Source organism: Gymnoscopelus braueri (assembly GCF_963280865.1).
Source record: "Gymnoscopelus braueri genome assembly, chromosome: 22".
NCBI classification, from domain to species: domain Eukaryota; kingdom Metazoa; phylum Chordata; class Actinopteri; order Myctophiformes; family Myctophidae; genus Gymnoscopelus; species Gymnoscopelus braueri.
Genome location: NC_137624.1, coordinates 42,473,809 through 42,491,308, shown reverse-complemented (window position 1 = coordinate 42,491,308; position 17,500 = coordinate 42,473,809). Strand labels below are relative to the sequence as shown.

General features: G+C 40.0%; 3 protein-coding genes across 5 annotated transcripts in view; 2 read left to right on the top strand and 1 right to left on the bottom strand.

The window, feature by feature from the left end:
- Positions 1 to 17,500, top strand: part of LOC308077747 (receptor-interacting serine/threonine-protein kinase 3-like) — a 156,814-nt gene that overhangs the window by 111,673 nt on the left and 27,641 nt on the right. The window lies entirely within an intron of this gene.
- LOC308078247 (uncharacterized protein) overlaps positions 1 to 17,500 on the top strand; it is a gene marked incomplete at its 3' end in the record, with an annotated part of 91,595 nt that overhangs the window by 49,074 nt on the left and 25,021 nt on the right. The gene's annotated exons all lie outside the window — the stretch shown is intronic.
- Positions 11,036 to 17,500, bottom strand: part of LOC308077749 (zinc finger CCHC domain-containing protein 9-like) — a 12,356-nt gene continuing 5,891 nt past the window's right edge. For all 3 annotated transcript variants that reach the window (XM_080418643.1, XM_080418644.1, XM_080418645.1), the window contains exons 5-8: positions 17,270 to 17,420; positions 14,579 to 14,671; positions 13,151 to 13,219; positions 11,036 to 12,342 (exon numbers count right to left, since the gene is read on the bottom strand). In XM_080418643.1, coding sequence (XP_080274769.1) covers positions 12,227 to 12,342; positions 13,151 to 13,219; positions 14,579 to 14,671; positions 17,270 to 17,420 — 429 coding nt within the window. In that variant the 3' untranslated portion in view covers positions 11,036 to 12,226. The remainder of the gene's footprint in view (positions 12,343 to 13,150; positions 13,220 to 14,578; positions 14,672 to 17,269; positions 17,421 to 17,500) is intronic.

Genomic DNA, 17,500 nt, shown 5'->3' with positions numbered 1-17,500 from the left:
ATAGACTAACATATGGATCCAGATATGTTCACCGAATGGAATATACAGGTAGATCACTTTCTCACACATTTCTCACTGTTTGTTTTGGATTTCCCCCTAAAAACTTCCCTGTCTACCAAAATGAAAACACTGACTGCTAGTATAGAGGGAAATGATGGGTACAAAATGTATATATTGTTATGTAAACACAGGGCAAAGTTACACACTATGCCTTTAACTCTAATTTGATCATTTGTCTAGAGTACCTGAACCTCCCTGTGTGTAAAGAGGAGGTTTCCCCTGAACAAGAGGAGAGGAACTCCAGTCAGGTCCAGGATGAACCAGAACCTCTACAGATTAAAGAGGAACAGGAAGAGGAGCTTCTTCAAAGACCAGAGGAGGCTGCTGGCTCAATGTTGACATTACCAGCAGTGAAAAGTGACGATGATGATGATGATGATGAAAACAGAGACACAGAGCCTCTAGCCAGCACCTCAACTGAACACATGAAAACACAAGCTGATGTAGAGGACTGGGTCCCATCACAACCAACTAGTGACCAGCTCCTCTCTTCACACTGTTCTGAATCTGACACTGAAGACAGTGATGACTGGGAGGAGACCAGGGACGATCAGTCAGTTTTAAACAAACTGAACTCAGAGCTGTTCCAGGACCTGAAATCATCAAAGCAAACTCCATCCATGAGGACTCACACAGGGAAGACAAGCTGGAGGTGTACAGAGTGTGGCAAAGTCTTTGGTTACGTGAGTCTTCTGAAACGACACATGAGGACTCATACAGGTGAAAAACCCTTTACTTGTACTGAGTGTGGAAAAGTGTTTAATACCAAGGGTCATCTGAAACGACACATGATTAGTCATACAGGTGAAAAACCCTTTACTTGTACTGAGTGTGGAAAAGTGTTCAGTCACAAAGGTAATCTGAAACAACACATGATCACTCATTCAGGTCATACAAGTGAAAAACCCTTTACTTGTACAGTTTGCAGCAAAGGCTTTTTTTCAATTCATGCTTTGAATACACACATGAGGAATCATACAAGTGAAAAACTCTTTATTTGTACCGAGTGTGGTAAAGTTTACGTTAAAAAAGGTCACCTGAAAGAACACATGAGGACTCATACAGGTGAAAAACCCTTTACCTGTACTGAGTGTGGCAAAGACTTTGGTCACATGAGTAATCTGAAACGACACATGAGGACTCATACAGGAGAAAAACCCTGTACTTGTATAGTTTGTGGGAAAAGATTTTCACAAAGTGGTAATCTGAAGAAGCACATGAACAAATTACATCCATAAAGATTGATACAGGGGAATGAAAAACTTAAGCCGTAGTATGTGGCAAATATTTTGGTCTAAATGCAACTCGTAATTTCAACAGATGGATTCAGACAGGAGAGAAATCTGTTGAACAGGAACATGCTTTTCAAAGAAACAATCTGAGGTGACACATGATCTCTCATATAAAACCTTTTATCATTCACATGACATTGCTTATCACCGGTGGTGTAGAGCCCTGTACCTTTTAGGTACTCCTGGGCTGGGCAACTGGGTTGACGTGTGACGCGTGCAAATTCATTCATTCAACCTTTATTTATTTTCTCGGGGATACATTGAGGGCAGAGCCCTCATTTTCAATGATGCCGAGATTACAAAAGCATAATACAACAGTGTAAATAATAATGATGGATAAAAACAACAGGATAAACAAGTTATGTATGTGAAAACAGCAAAAACAAAATCATAAAACAGTAATAAAGACAGCTTGATTAAAACAGTGACAATCTAACACGACAAGATTAGCTAGCAAGTTTTTAAATTGACCCAGTGAGACCATGGAATCCATTTTTAAAGTGCGTTGTAATTCGTTCCAAGTGAAAACCTGAAAGCTGTTTTGCCTAGCTCGGTGTTGGCCTTGGGGACCAGTAATGGGATGTATTCCTGAGAGCGTGTTTGATGGGTGGAAGTATTTGGTTTTAACAGTGATGAAATGTATGTTGGTGAACCCATTAAGACCTGGAACGCATCTGTGTCACTTTAGATTTCTTTGGCTATTCAAAAATAGCAGATATACAAGCTCATATGAGCTTGTAGATCTGCTATTTTCGAAAATTCTTGAAACATTTTTTTTTTAGATAAAAAAAAAAAACCGCTTAAGATTTAGAAAACATTTTTAAGAATCGCCTTAGGGGGCACGGTGGCGCAGTCGGTAGCGCTGTCTTCTCACAGCTAGAAGGTCCTGGGTTTGATTCCCGCCGGGGACGCTGTGGGCGCTGGGGGGCGTGTTCTCTCCTCCGCGTCATCAGCGCCCATACCCTAGGTGGGGTTGGCGAAAGGGCCTACTCTGTGTGGAGTTTGCATGTTCTCCCCGTGTCCCCTAGGGTAGGTACCCTCACAAAAAACATGCAGTAATCCTGGTCACTATACTGCCTCCCCCTGGTCAGCCGGGGCGCCTGATGGAGGGGAAAGGAACTGGTTGGAATAACGTGTTCCTTCCACGCGCTACGTCCAACCAGGGAAACTCTCCCCTGTCAGGTGACAAGAGAAGGTCAGTTGGCTCTCATGCATTGAAGGAGGCATGAGCTCGGCCCTGGCCTCCCTAGGTTTTTACATAGACAATTGGCACTGGGTGTAAAAAATTGGGTTACAAAATCGTGGGATAAAAATTTAAAGAAAAAAAAAAAGAATCTTAATGGGTTAATTCAATTCAATGTCCAGAGCAAGTTGTGTCTCTTTGGATATGTCAATCCTTTTATTAACATTAAGCCATGCAAACAAACATGAACTCACTTGTGATATAAAACAACATTGAACGCCGTCCGCAACACACGGCTGGACTAAACTATGTGGCTTCTCCTGTTGCACACCTGCCCACAATCACCCACTGACAGGTATGTCATGGTTCCCATAGCAACCACCCCTGTAAATCACTGACTAATCTCTCAAGAACAGATTCTGCACTGCGTTGGAATCTGTCGGGGAGGTTCGTCATAACGTGTGCTCATTGGCTACAAGTGGGCGTGCCTTCAGATCAGGAAGCAGGCCGCGCTTTACCCAATCAAATGTAGTGGGCGGGATTCACATGTCCGTCGATCTTTCCCCCTCGAAACAAACCCAAAGTAATTTAACAATAGCGTCCGCGGAGCAGACAAAACCACGAAAATATATTCACCTTTTAACTTACTCTTTCATCATAGAAACAAGTGGGCTTATAACCAAAACGATCCATGTTCTCTGGGAGAAGTGGTGTTAGTGTTCCGTGTAGAAATATTGTTAGTGGGAATGAAAACATAAGCGCACCACTGGAAGTGAAAGCTGAAGGCAGACCTAAACCCCGGTTTCCTTTGCGCACGTGTGCTACGTCGACTTCCTCCCAGAGCCAACATACATAGAACAAACAGCAGAGGTCGCTGTTTTTCATTTTCAGTTGGATCTGGGTTCCCAGATTGATCACTGACTGACTGATTGACATGACGTCATAGTCATTACCAAGGCCACACCATTCAATTAAAGAAAACAAAATAAACATAAAGGCATTTTGGCTGTGGTGTAAAATAACAAAGTAGATTTATTCAAGTACTGTACTTAAGTACAACGTTGAGGTACTTTATTCTACTGTGAGTATTTCAAATTGGCTATACTTTTACTTCTCCTCCACTACATCTCGGAGGCAAATATTGTACTTCTACTTTGCAGACATAAATTATTACATTATGAAACATACATTAACCACTTTATCCCTATTTTATACCTAGGCTATTTGACAATAGCGGAATCTACAAGCTCACAACGCGTCGTGACACATAAGATGAACTAAGAAAAAGTCTAGATAGAGGTTTACGTTCCCACACCTGGACACTACTTATTACATGTGTTTATTCATAAACAACTCCCTTATGGATGATTTATTTTGAGCATAAATGTTATTTAAAAAAAAAAAGAAGATAAAGCTCCCTGTAGATGCTGTTTAGCCTATTAATTATTATTGTACACATTCTTTTCTATATTAATACCTTCTGGTGTTTGTCTGTCACAGTCATTGTTCAATGTCTTCCAAATGATGAACCAGGCAGGAAGCAGCACCAGCTCAAGCTACTGAGTCAGGACCCGTCCTGAACCCAAGGTTCTGTCTTGGACATTCATTCACTTGTTGAAATGGGTCACACAGCGTTCTGATCAACACATTTCTCAGCTGTACAACATTTGTTTAAAGAGTCTATGAAACGCCTGTAGCAGATGATGTGAAACCATGGATGCATTAGGCCTACTGTAAAATATATATTTTATTCATTATTAATGTATTAAAATAACCCCAAAACACGTAGCCCCATGCTTTCAACCACATTTTATCAGTAACGTAAATGATGAACAATAAACACATGACCTAAAACAACATTTTTTGATTGATTGATTGAATACTTTATTTAGAAAATACATGGAAGTACCATTTACAATACAAGGTCCTCTAAACTGAATCGCTCATGAAAGCACAATGGCTTATTTAATATGAGATCCCCACGCACTCAAAACATGATGACACACACACACACACACACACACACACACACACACACACACACACACACACACACACACACACACACACACACACACACACACACTTCATAACAAATAAGCAGGTGCAGTAATGCATGCAGCCACTAGAGGGCAGAAACACCCCGGAGATTATTACTGTCTATGATGAAAACAAGCTTCCCTGATAAATGGTCTCTTTCCATCAAAACCAGTAGAAAGTTTGACTTGTGATTACCATTGAGCATATATATTATATATGTATTATTTTTAATGTCAAGGACGCCAGTTCGCATTAGGCCATCCACCCCCATTTGATAGCATTTCATTGTATTGCATGGGAACTCATTCTACACTATACAATCCTCAGTCTTAACTTAATAAATACCTGTAAGTTAAATACGTGATAAATAGCTTTATATTCTGATAGTACTCACTCAGAGTGTTTTCAGTAACAGGAGTCTCCATGTCTTTCCAGCTCTTTATTAAACATAACATACACTTTATTACACAATTTATCCAATCAGGATAGAGAACGTAACAGCCAGGATAGGCTTAAAACAAATGTAATTGGAAGTGATGACACAAAGAAACGAGTAGCCACTGGGACACTATGAAATGGAAGCTGATAAATGGGTTGTCCCTCCTTATTGGCTGATATTGGCAACACACCTGAAAAACTCGATAGCAATTATTTATCGGAAAAAATAGCTTTAACTTTTTAAGACCGGGAACGCATCTGTGTAACCACTTTAACCATTATTTTATACTTTGGCTACTAAAAAATAGCAGATCTACAACGAGCTTGTAGATCTGCTATTTGTTTTAAAATCGTGAAAATGTGTGCAAATCTTTGAATATATATATATATATATATATATATATATATATATATATATATTTTTTTTTTTAAAGTGAACATTTTTAACTCATGATCTTTGCTTCTGGAGGGTCCCTGGAACAACATATTTTGAGATGGAGGGTCCGTGGCCAAATACATATCATATTGGGGGTCCTTGACATGAAAAAGTTTGAGAATGAGAACCACTGATATTATAGAAACTTAGGCTAAGTTTTTCAAAAAAATGTTTTTTTTAAAGACATTTGTAGAATCCCCAGAAGCAAAGATTTGAGTTACAAATGTTCACTTTAAAAATACATATGTTAAAAAATTGCAGATCTATAAGGTCATAGCACGGCACATGCGTTTCCGGATTCAATGGGTCAACTAAGCAGCCTCTAGACTCCAGGACCCCACATTGGTGGGACTACAAATTTAATAAAAATAATAATATTATTATTGCCACAATTAATGGGAGGGAATCAACACAGTTACTTGAAAAACCTCAAAACGTTCAAAGTAAAAATTAATTAATTAAAAGCGCCTTTTTAAACAGAAAGCAAATGTTGGTGCCAGAGGATAGGCCATTAGGGTCCCCAACATCAGTAGCATATCATACACTGTAGCTGTCCCAGAGATGGGTTGAATTTTGTGGTATATTTATTTTATTTTGTCTGAAAATTGTGAATTATGTTTTCATTTTGTGTGATCAACTGTATTGATGATTTTTTTTTTTACATTATTGTAGTGCCATCTACTGGTCAGGTCATGTCATTGTATTACATGGGCAGATGTCAGGTAACACCAATCACCAGAAGATTGGGTTCACCTGTGTGAGAGCTTAGATGCAGGTAATCAGAACAAACAGAGTATCAGAGGTGAGAGGAGCTCCCTCTATGCAAAGAAGAGTCTACAAAATATAAATACCGATAAATAAGATAAAAATAACCTAACACTCCTGAATGCACACGGTAGAAGGCACACGCGGTACGTCACCTGTTATTGTGTTTGTCTGGACTAGTGTTGATTTTGACAGCAAATTGTATTCAGTTTCAGTCATTTGAATAAAATTCCATTTAGTTTTATTTTGGTCACCTGAAATGTTTCACTGTTAGTCTAGTTTTAGTCGACTAAATATCATAAGATTTTAGTCGACTAAATCTACAGTTGATTTAGTCGACTAAGATGTATGATGGCGGTGCCTTGATGGCGTCGTAATGGCTGATTTTACACTTGGTTGCATGCTGAAAATAGCCGATCTACAAGCTCACAACGCGTCGCAGCTGTGAGCTTGTAGATCTGCTATTTTCAGAGTGCAACACCTGAGCGCAGCCAAGCAAAAAATGTACTTGTCTTTTAGTTCTTCTCCACTCGTCCCTCCCCAACATTTTAGTCTAGTTTTTATTTGTTGACGAAATTGTCAATAGCCTATATTTTAGTCTTAGTTTTAGTCATCATAGCTTAGTTTATTGAGTGGAAAAAGGTAGTCGACCAACATTTTTCGTCATAGTTTCAGTTCAACACTGGTCTGTACAAGTTATTGTCATTGCATTAATTGTGTGTTCTGTTTGTGTTTATGCAACGTGGACAATTCATCAACATGGACATTTCATTGATAACGTGGACATTTCATGGACATTTAAAAAGACGACAGCAAATGGCTGCCAACGAGGACATTTAACATTCATTGTGGTTAAAAAAAAAAAAGATTTGTTTTATGTCATTTCATTCACAGTTTTTCACGGTGTCTCTCTTGGGAGAAATAAAAGCCCTTGTGAACAACAGTCGGAGCGTGGTTTACTCTGCCTCAGAAAAAAGACAGTTTAGGAGCAGTTATAATGACCCATATTATATATATATAATATGTATATATATATAATATACCGTATATATAAAGATATATACACATTAGATCATACATTGGCAACTGGCGGCCCCCACCTTCACTTAAAGGAGAATTTTGGACTAAAGTTTTCTTACCTTTTCTATGACGTTATGATATCTTAGGATGAATGGTACAGTAGAAAATTTTCATAACTCCACCCCTGAGCCGCCACAGCTTAAAAGGTGCGCGGATAGGCCTTAGGTTAGATCACATATTTTAATAGCTTTTTTTAATATATTTTTTTGTGAGATCTGACGTTCATAGTGACAGAGCACTATGCAACCAAAAAAAAAAAAAAACAGAAGTCTCGCTAGACGAGATTGAAATCTCGAGATTTCAATCTCGTCTAGCGAGACTTCTGTTTTTTTTTTTTTTTTTTTTTTTTTTGGGACAGTGTTCTGTCACTATGAACGTCAGATCTCACCAAAAAAATAATAAAAAAAAGCTATTAAAATATGTGATCTAACCTAAGGCCTATCCGCGCACCTTTTAAGCTGTGGCGGCTCAGGGGTGGAGTTATGAAAATTTTCTACTGTACCATTCATCCTAAGATATCATAACGTCATAGAAAAGGTAAGAAAACTTTAGTCCAAAATTCTCCTTTAATGGGGGCCGCAGGTTAATATCAGAATAGTGATATATTATTGATTTCAGCTGTTATGATTCCTAACATGCAAACATGACCCGCTTTGATTACTTCAGTCTATATTAGTAGCGTAATAGAGTACAGAAGTCCTGACGTCCCTCGTTCATCCCCATGGGTCGTAGAAGTCATTTCTCTGTGGAGAATAACATTGGGTCATCTTAGAATCGTCTCATATAAGAATTGTGGTCCAAAAATAAACAAACTGTCTCTGCGATATTATCAGGGAGGAGGTTCTGTATCGTTTATGATAGTCAGTCACTTATATTTGATACAGTCTGTTTCTGGAGAAAATGTAACTAATTTGGTGGAAGTAACATTAATGTCAGTTGATGCTTCATATCCATAAGAGTCAAACTGCCGGGTCATTTGTTTATTTTTGGAACACAGTTCTTATTTGATGCGATATTAAACACGTCTATGAGAATTCAGAATGGGGGAGGGGGAACCGCGACCCAGGTAGGATGCGTAAATTACGTCAGACTTCTCTATGACTAGTATTAAAATGAATACTTGTCTCTTTTACGTCCAATGTATTTGTATCTAAGTTCATAAAGTTAACAGAAGTATAACTAAATGCATTTGAAATTATATACAAATGTTACTTTTCAGGATTACAATTTAAAAATAGTAAAAATAGCCGATCTACAAGCTCCAAAGCTTGTAGATCGGCTATTTTTGCTACTTTTGTGTGACATAGAATGACGGAATGCGGTATTAAATGCGAAAAAGGTTAAAATGTGGAGATAAGAGGTGTCTGCCCGACAGTATATGCAATGTGTCCCTCTGGAGTGAGTGTGTAAATATATAGTGTCCCTCTGGAGTGAGTGTGTAAATATATAGTGTCCCTCTGTATCATCAAAGTTGCATCACCCCTGGTGTAGAGGGGAAAAAAGAGCCGACTAAGTATAGTTCAAGTGATTAAATGTCTGAAAATACACATTAATCCAACATACACTGATGATTGTGCTGTCAAAGTCAGCGTCTATCCACCTTTTTTTTGTGAATCACAGATACATTTTGAGGCAAACAACACGTACGATATAAAGCTGTTATGGTAGGCTAAGTCATTGGTTCTCAAAGTGGGGTCCGGGGACCCCCAGGGGTCCTCGAGGGGGTTCCAGGGGGTCCCCAGCTAAATGATGGATAGGAACCAAATGGATCCTTATGGGTCTGTAACTCTGAGAGTGTACAAATGGAACCAAATGGACCTATTTGTACACTCTCAGAGTTAAATTAACATTGATTTTACAATAGGAACTGGGGTCCCAGAGATAGAAATGCCATTAAATGGGGGTCCGTAGCCCTAATGCATGTCAAACTGGGGGGGTCCTTAAATTACAAATGATTGAGAATCACTGCTAGAGCCGTAAAAATCTTCTCTCATGGGGGGTCCCTGGCTTATCTTTTCAAATGGGGGTCCGCGGGCTAATAAGTGTCAATTTGGGGGTCCTTGACATGAAAACGTTTGAGAACCACTGGGCTAACGTTTGGTTAAAACGTTAAAGCTCTATATATTCTGAAAGTAATCCTTGCTGTAGATATTACATAGTGTTTTTTTCAGTAACAGGAGTCTCCATGTCTCTCTCCAGCAGAAAATACATTTTCAGGGGGCTTGCAACATGTCAGCTTCATTTTCATAGTGTTCCAATTGTGTTTTGATTGATTGATGTACTTTATTTAGTAAGACATGAGAACATCAGTACATGGAAGTACAAATTCACAATACAAGGTCTACTAAACTGGAAGACTCATTAAGCACTGAGCTTGTTTAAGATGAGATCCCCATGCACACAAATCATGATGACATATAAGAGACAGACAGATATACACACTACTATACAGAACGTCATACAATCAGCTTACAGGTTACTGGTATGAAGAGTGAAAAATATGTACAAGAGAAGAAAAAGAAAAGGGGGGGGGGGTAGGTTAGGACTTGGGGTAGGTTAAGACTTGGACAGGGGCCATTTTCGAATTGCAGCCTCCTGAAGGTGTATCTTTAGGGCAGTTTTGAAAGTGAGTAGGGTTTTACACTCCTTTACTCCTTTTGGTAGGGCATTCCACATGTTTGTTGAATAGCATGAGAACGAGTTCATTCCCTTTGTTGAGCCAAATCTGGGTTGAACATTATTCGTGGAGCTGCCTCTGGTGTTATGATCGTGGACTTCATTAACATTTTGGAAGTATTTTGACAAATACAGGGGGATCCCAATGTTGTGGTGTATCTTGAAGACCAGGCCCATATCAAGTTGCTGTACTCTGTCCTCAACCCTAAGCCATCCAACCCTAGCAAAATGAGCAGGGGTTAGATGGGTTTTGTGATTGAGGCCAAGAAGTAGCCTTACTAGTTTGTTTTGGGATGTTTGGAGCCTTGTTTTTAAGGCCTTGGAGGTGTTGTGATACCATGAGGAGCATGCATCATCGTAATAACCTTGTATGAGGGCCCCTGGAAGAATCTTCCGAGTATTCTTACTGACTAGACGACCAATCCTATACAAAAAGCGTGTGTCTGCTCATTTATTTGTGTCGTCACGTCCCATGTCACTTGTTTAATCTGTATCCTGACTGAGTTCTCTATTCTGATTGGATGAAATTTGCATCCCGACCTGATTCCTGTTACTGAACAAACACTAAAGTAATGATTACTATCGCAATATGCAGCTGTTTAACACTTATTTTAACCAAATAAAATCACTTGCCCTACTTTTGAATGAAGGAATCCAATGGAAAAAGGCAACATACTGTAGACAAACAAATCATTTATTGAATGTTTTACTCAAACGTTATATCAAAGTGTTGACATTATACAGTATGAACTATGCTCACAACGTGGTCTTTCAATCCCACACTCAGAGCAGAGTTACAACAGGACATCGAGAAGGACCATCAATTAGGGATGGGACGACAACCGTCATACACTAGGACATGGGTCTTCAACATTTCAGGCCAAGGACCCCCTAGCTGAGAGAGATGAAACAGGGACCCCCCTCTATGTTGTATGAAATTGCGTTTCAGATTAAACTTTTGTTTTACATGGTCTGCTCTTTTTTTTTGCCCCCTCTACACTAAAGCTCTTTGCCAAAAAAATAGCCGATCTACAAGCTCGCAGTGCGAGGCGTTGTGAGCTTGTAGATCGGCTATTTTTGGCTAAAGTTCTCTGGGTTTCAAGCGGTTAATGTAAAAAAAACTAAATCATACCACACAAAGATTTGGCGGACCCCCTATAGTAGCTCTGAGGACCCCCTGTTGAAGACCCCTGCACTAGGATGAATTGGCTTTTCGTCGAGCGGCAAAACAGAGGCAACACAGAGGCAAATTCAGTACGACTTTCAAAAAATAGCCGATCTACAAGCTCACAACGCGCTGTGAGCTTGTAGATCGGCTATTTTTGGCGAACGTTACCCCCCCCCCAGAATAAGGATGCTGGGGGTTCACACGTGGTTACAACAAAAGTGGCATTTAAATTTTTAAGCATAGTTGGATTATCGCGATCATGTCGTTAATCGCAATTATTTTTGCCGCAATAATGGTGAGGTGTAATGTTCATATCCCTGTCCCATCCACTACTTACAGCAGGCCATTCATTATGATGATCAGTTCATAAAGAACCCCCAGGGGTCCTTGGGGGACCCCAGCAAAAGTAGTTAACACAGCATCACAATAATCTTAACCACCTTATCCATTTATATGTTGGCTATTCAGAAATATTTGAAAAAACATTGAAAATGTTTGGAAGATGTTGAATCATTTAGATGTTTTTTTACACAAAAATCTTTATCTTCTGGGGGTCCCTGGTACAAATCATTTTTAGATGGGGGGGTCTGAACAGCGGCCAAATATGTATCAATGTGGGGGTCCTTGACACGAAAAGGTTTGAGAACTACTGTGCTAATGCATTACTAGGCCACGGAGCCCCCAATCTACACTGTGTTCATTTAACTCTGAGACCAGGAACACATCTGTGTCATTTCTAGATTTGAGCAGAAAAAAAAACATTATTTTACACTTTGGCTATTCAAAAATAGCAGATCTACAAGCTTGTAGATCTGCTATTTTTGAAAAATTGTGAAAATGTGTGCAAATCAGTGAAAATATATATTATTTTAAAGCGAACATTTTTAACTCAAATCTTTGCTTCTGGAGGGGTCTATGGAGGGGTCCGTGGCCAAATCCATATCATTTTGGGTGGTCCTTGACAATTATGAAAAAGTTTTGAGAACCACTGATATTACAGCAACATCAGTATTTAGAAAACTGTTGGGATTTAGAAGGCATTTTGTGGAATCGGCTGAGAGCCGCGTACACTCTGACGTTGAGAAAAGTCAAAACTTCACCACCTTGGTTTGTTTTGGCTTTTCTTTCTTCTCCGGTTGGTCCTGGACGTCCTCGTGGTCAGCGCTCATGTTGTTGGACAGCCATCCCACCGTCACAGAGTTAGCTATGAACAAACACAGAGTTAGCTACGAACAAACAGAGTTAGCTACGAACAAACAGAGTTAGCTACGAACAAACACAGAGTTAGCTACGAACAAACACAGAGTTAGCTACAAACAAACAGAGTTAGCTACGAACAAACACAGAGTTAGCTACGAACAAACACAGAGTTAGCTACGAACAAACAAACAGAGTTAGCTACGAACAAACACAGAGTTAGCTACGAACAAACACAGAGTTAGCTACGAACAAACACAGAGTTAGCTACGAACAAACACAGAGTTAGCTACGAACAAACACAGAGTTAGCTACGAACAAACAGAGTTAGCTACGAACAAACACAGAGTTAGCTACGAACAAACACAGAGTTAGCTACGAACAAACACAGAGTTAGCTATGAACAAACACAGAGTTAGCTATGAACATTGTTAGCTACGAACAAACAGAGTTAGCTACGAACAAACAGAATTAGCTACGAACAAACACAGAGTTAGCTACAGACACACCACATCAACACAGAGTTGGCTACGGAACACACTACATGACCGGCGGACCGGTAGGCAGTGGTTCCGGTAGGAGACACAAAGGAGCCTCTTAGTGTCTCCTACCGGAACCGCTGCCGGTCATCAGACTATTGTCTTAGGAATGAGACAAAAACTAAAAGAATATCCATGAATTCAAGTCTCCATGGAGTGACTAATCCATAGAGAAAATGTCATTTTGGGGGTGAACTATCCCTTTAATGCCCAGGACCGCTACAGTAGAAGTGTGCAGATGTATTGAAAGGAGAGCAGAGGGTCTCTAACACTCACATGAAGCTTGGTGCTCTGGACAGTCCTTCTGGAAGTGTTCGACCGAACCACACACCCGACAGCAACCTCCTGCAGAGAAACATGTTATCAGTGTTGATTCAGTCGACTAAAAACTATGAAGCAAAATGTCTGTTGATTTACCTTTATTCACCCAGGAAAACTAGATAAAAACTAAGCTATGACGACTAAAACTAAGACAATTAATTGACAATTTCGTCGCCAAATAAAAACTAGACACTAGATGTTAGTGAGGGACGAGAGGAGAAGAGATCCAGTAGAACTAAGACTAGAGGAGAAGAGATCCAGTAGAAGTAAGACTGGTTATCATGGATGCGCGTGCGTTTCACAGACCGAAAACAGCCGATCTACAAGCTCACAATGCGCCGCGTTGTGAGCTTGTAGATCGGCTATTTTCGGCCTGCAGCTATAAGTGAAGACCATTTCGATGCCATCACGCCCCGTCAAAAATACATTTTAGTCGACTAAAACCTTACGATATTTAGTCGACTAAAACTAAACGGAATTTAATTCAAAAGACTACGACTAAAACTGAATCAAAATGTATCTGTCAAAATCAACACTGTCAGTTAACCCGTTAAAACTCTCATTCAATGCCAAGCTTATTTATGGAATTTTGGCTCTGAGTGCCACAGCCAAAATTCATTGTAAAAAAAAAAAGTGCTCAGGAGCCGAGATACAGCCCTTTTCAGTAAGAAGTTAAACAAAGAGTGAATGGAGCAGCAAATCTTCAAAGCATCATATCTTGGGTTCTGAACATGTTTTTCCAAAAAAAAAAAGGCCTGGCGCACGGGGCGTCAGGCCTCGTGACATCTTTGACGTCATGTGGCACTGGATGAGTTAAGACCCGAGGCCAATTCCACAAATGCCTTCTAAATCAGTACAGTAGTTCTCAAACGTTCCAATAATAATAATCAAAACATAGCAGATGTACAAGCTCGCAAGCGTCGCACGAAGTGCCGCGCTGTGAGCTTGCATATCTGTTGTGTTTTGAACAGCCAACGGAAACAAATCTAGAATGAAAGAGATATCACTAAACAAACATCGTACACTTTTAACTTACAATTATATCATTGCTGTCGGGCAGAAAACTCGTATCTCCAACTTTTCCCCCCCTTATTTCTTTGTAATCTAACGCCCTATTGATCACACTACAGCGTCACACAAAAGCATCAAAAGCAGCAGATCTACAAGCTCGAAACGCGGCGCTTCGCGTCGCGTTTCGAGCTTGTAGATCTGCTACTTTCGTTGCTTTTGAATTGTAATCCTGAAAAGCAAAAGTTTTAGACATATGAGGTTTCCACCCGACAGAGAGCGTATGTAATGATTCAGAACGCGTGCAAAACGACCGTTAACTAATAACGCCGAACGATGTCAAACAGTTGACATGAAGTGTGTTGGTTCTAATACCTGCTGCATAGAGGCCTTTGGGGTTATCTGGACAGGACGATGACAGGTGACCGTTCTGACCACAGATGAAACACTTTGCGTAGGGGTAGTCACCTGAAACACATGACCATGACCTTAACATACATGTTACACTACATGGACACATGACCATGACCTTAACATACATGTTACAATACATAGACACATGACCATGACCTTAACATACATGTTACAATACGTAGACACATGACCATGACCTTAACATACATGTTACAATACATAGACACATGACCATGACCTTAACATACATGTTACAATACATGGACACATGACCATGACCTTAACATACATGTTACAATACATGGACACATGACCATGACCTTAACATACATGTTACAATACATAGACACATGACCATGACATTAACATACTCAGTGTTGATTTCGTCGACTAAAACTATGACGAAACATGTTCGTTGACTACCTTTTTTCCCTGGCGAAAACTAAATAAAATAAATAAAATAAAAACTAAGCTACGACGACTAAAACTAAGACTAAATATATTGACAATTTTGTCAACAAATAAAAACTAGACTAAAATGTTAGTGAGGGACTAGTGGAGAAGAGATTCAGTAGAACTAAGACTAGTGGAGAAGAGATCCAGTAGAACTAAGACTAGTGGAGAAGAGATCCAGTAGAACTAAGACTAGTGGAGAAGAGATCCAGTAGAACTAAGACTAGTGGAGAAGAGATCCAGTAGAACTAAGACTAGTGGAGAAGAGATCCAGTAGAACTAAGACTAGAGGAGAAGAGATCCAGTAGAACTAAGACTAGAGGAGAAGAGATCCAGTAGAACTAAGACTAGTGGAGAAGAGATCCAGTAGAACTAAGACTAGTGGAGAAGAGATCCAGTAGAACTAAGACTAGTGGAGAAGAGATCCAGTAGAACTAAGACTAGTGGAGAAGAGATCCAGTAGAACTAATACTAGAGGAGAAGAGATCCAGTAGAACTAAGACTAGAGGAGAAGAGATCCAGTAGAGCTAAGACTAGTGGAGAAGAGATCCAGTAGAACTAAGACTAGTGGAGAAGAGATCCAGTAGAACTAAGACTAGTGGAGAAGAGATCCAGTAGAACTAAGACTAGAGGAGAAGAGATCCAGTAGAACTAAGACTAGTGGAGAAGAGATCCAGTAGAACTAAGACTAGTGGAGAAGAGATCCAGTAGAACTAAGACTAGAGGAGAAGAGATCCAGTAGAACTAAGACTAGTGGAGAAGAGATCCAGTAGAACTAAGACTAGAGGTGAAGAGATCCAGTAGAACTAAGACTAGAGGAGAAGAGATCCAGTAGAACTAAGACTAGTGGAGAAGAGATCCAGTAGAACTAAGACTAGTGGAGAAGAGATCCAGTAGAACTAAGACTAGTGGAGAAGAGATCCAGTAGAACTAAGACTAGAGGAGAAGAGATCCAGTAGAACTAAGACTAGAGGAGAAGAGATCCAGTAGAACTAAGACTAGTGGAGAAGAGATCCAGTAGAACTAAGACTAGAGGAGAAGAGATCCAGTAGAACTAAGACTAGAGGAGAAGAGATCCAGTAGAACTAAGACTAGAGGAGATGAGATCCAGTAGAACTAAGACTAGAGGAGAAGAGATCCAGTAGAACTAAGACTAGAGGAGAAGAGATCCAGTAGAACTAAGACTAGAGGAGAAGAGATCCAGTAGAACTAAGACTAGAGGAGAAGAGCTCCAGTAGAACTAAGACTAGTGGAGAAGAGATCCAGTAGAACTAAGACTAGAGGAGAAGAGATCCAGTAGAACTAAGACTAGAGGAGAAGAGATCCAGTAGAACTAAGACTAGTGGAGAAGAGATCCAGTAGAACTAAGACTAGTGGAGAAGAGATCCAGTAGAACTAAGACTAGAGGAGAAGAGATCCAGTAGAACTAAGACTAGTGGAGAAGAGATCCAGTAGAACTAAAAGACAAGTCATTTTATGTTTGGTTGCGCTCGGGTGTTGTGCTCTGAAAAAGGCAGATCTACAAGCTCACAACACGTCGCAGCGCAACACGTTGTGAGCTTGTAGATCGGCTATTTTCAGCATGCAACCAAGTGTAAAATCATCCATTACGACACCATCAAGGCACCGCCAAAACGCATTTTAGTCGACTAAATCAACTGTAGATTTAGTCGACTATAATCTTATGATATTTAGTCGACTGAAACTAGACTAAAAAAATTCAAAAGACTATGACTAAAACTAAATCAAAGTTTGCTGTCAAAATCAACACTGACATACATGTTAAAATACATCAGAGAGAGAGAGAGAGAGAGAGAGGGACCCTCAGTTTCATCTGGTCCTGATGTGAGCTCAGAGTGGAGCAGTTCCCCACATTCAACGATGCACGTAATAATCTACCCTTTAATATAAACAGAGTAAACTAATGCACGTAATTATCTCCCCTTTAATACAAACAGAGTAAACTAATGCACGTAATTATCTCCCCTTTAATATAAACAGAGTAAACTAATGCACGTAATAATCTCCCCTTTAATATAAACAGAGTAAACTAATGCACGTAATAATCTCCCCTTTAATATAAACAGAGTAAACGGTACACGTGACTTTCAAGCCGAGTCATCTTGGGCCAAACTTAAGACAGTAATAACATCTACCAACACATTGGTAACAGAAATGTCAGGCTTTGCGTTTCCTCACCGAGAGCAGGGTCTACTCTAGCTCTGCATGTCTGCAGGTCGTGCTCCGTGGAGCCACAGCGGTAGCAGATACCCGTCCCCATCTCCTGGTCCCTACGGGCCTCAGGACAGTCTGACACCCCGTGACCCGGCCTCCTGCAGTTAAAACACAGCTAGAGGACAGGATGGACAGAATGAGACAAAAGAGGAGGGGAAAAACATGAATAAAACAGTATTACACACGCGCACGTCA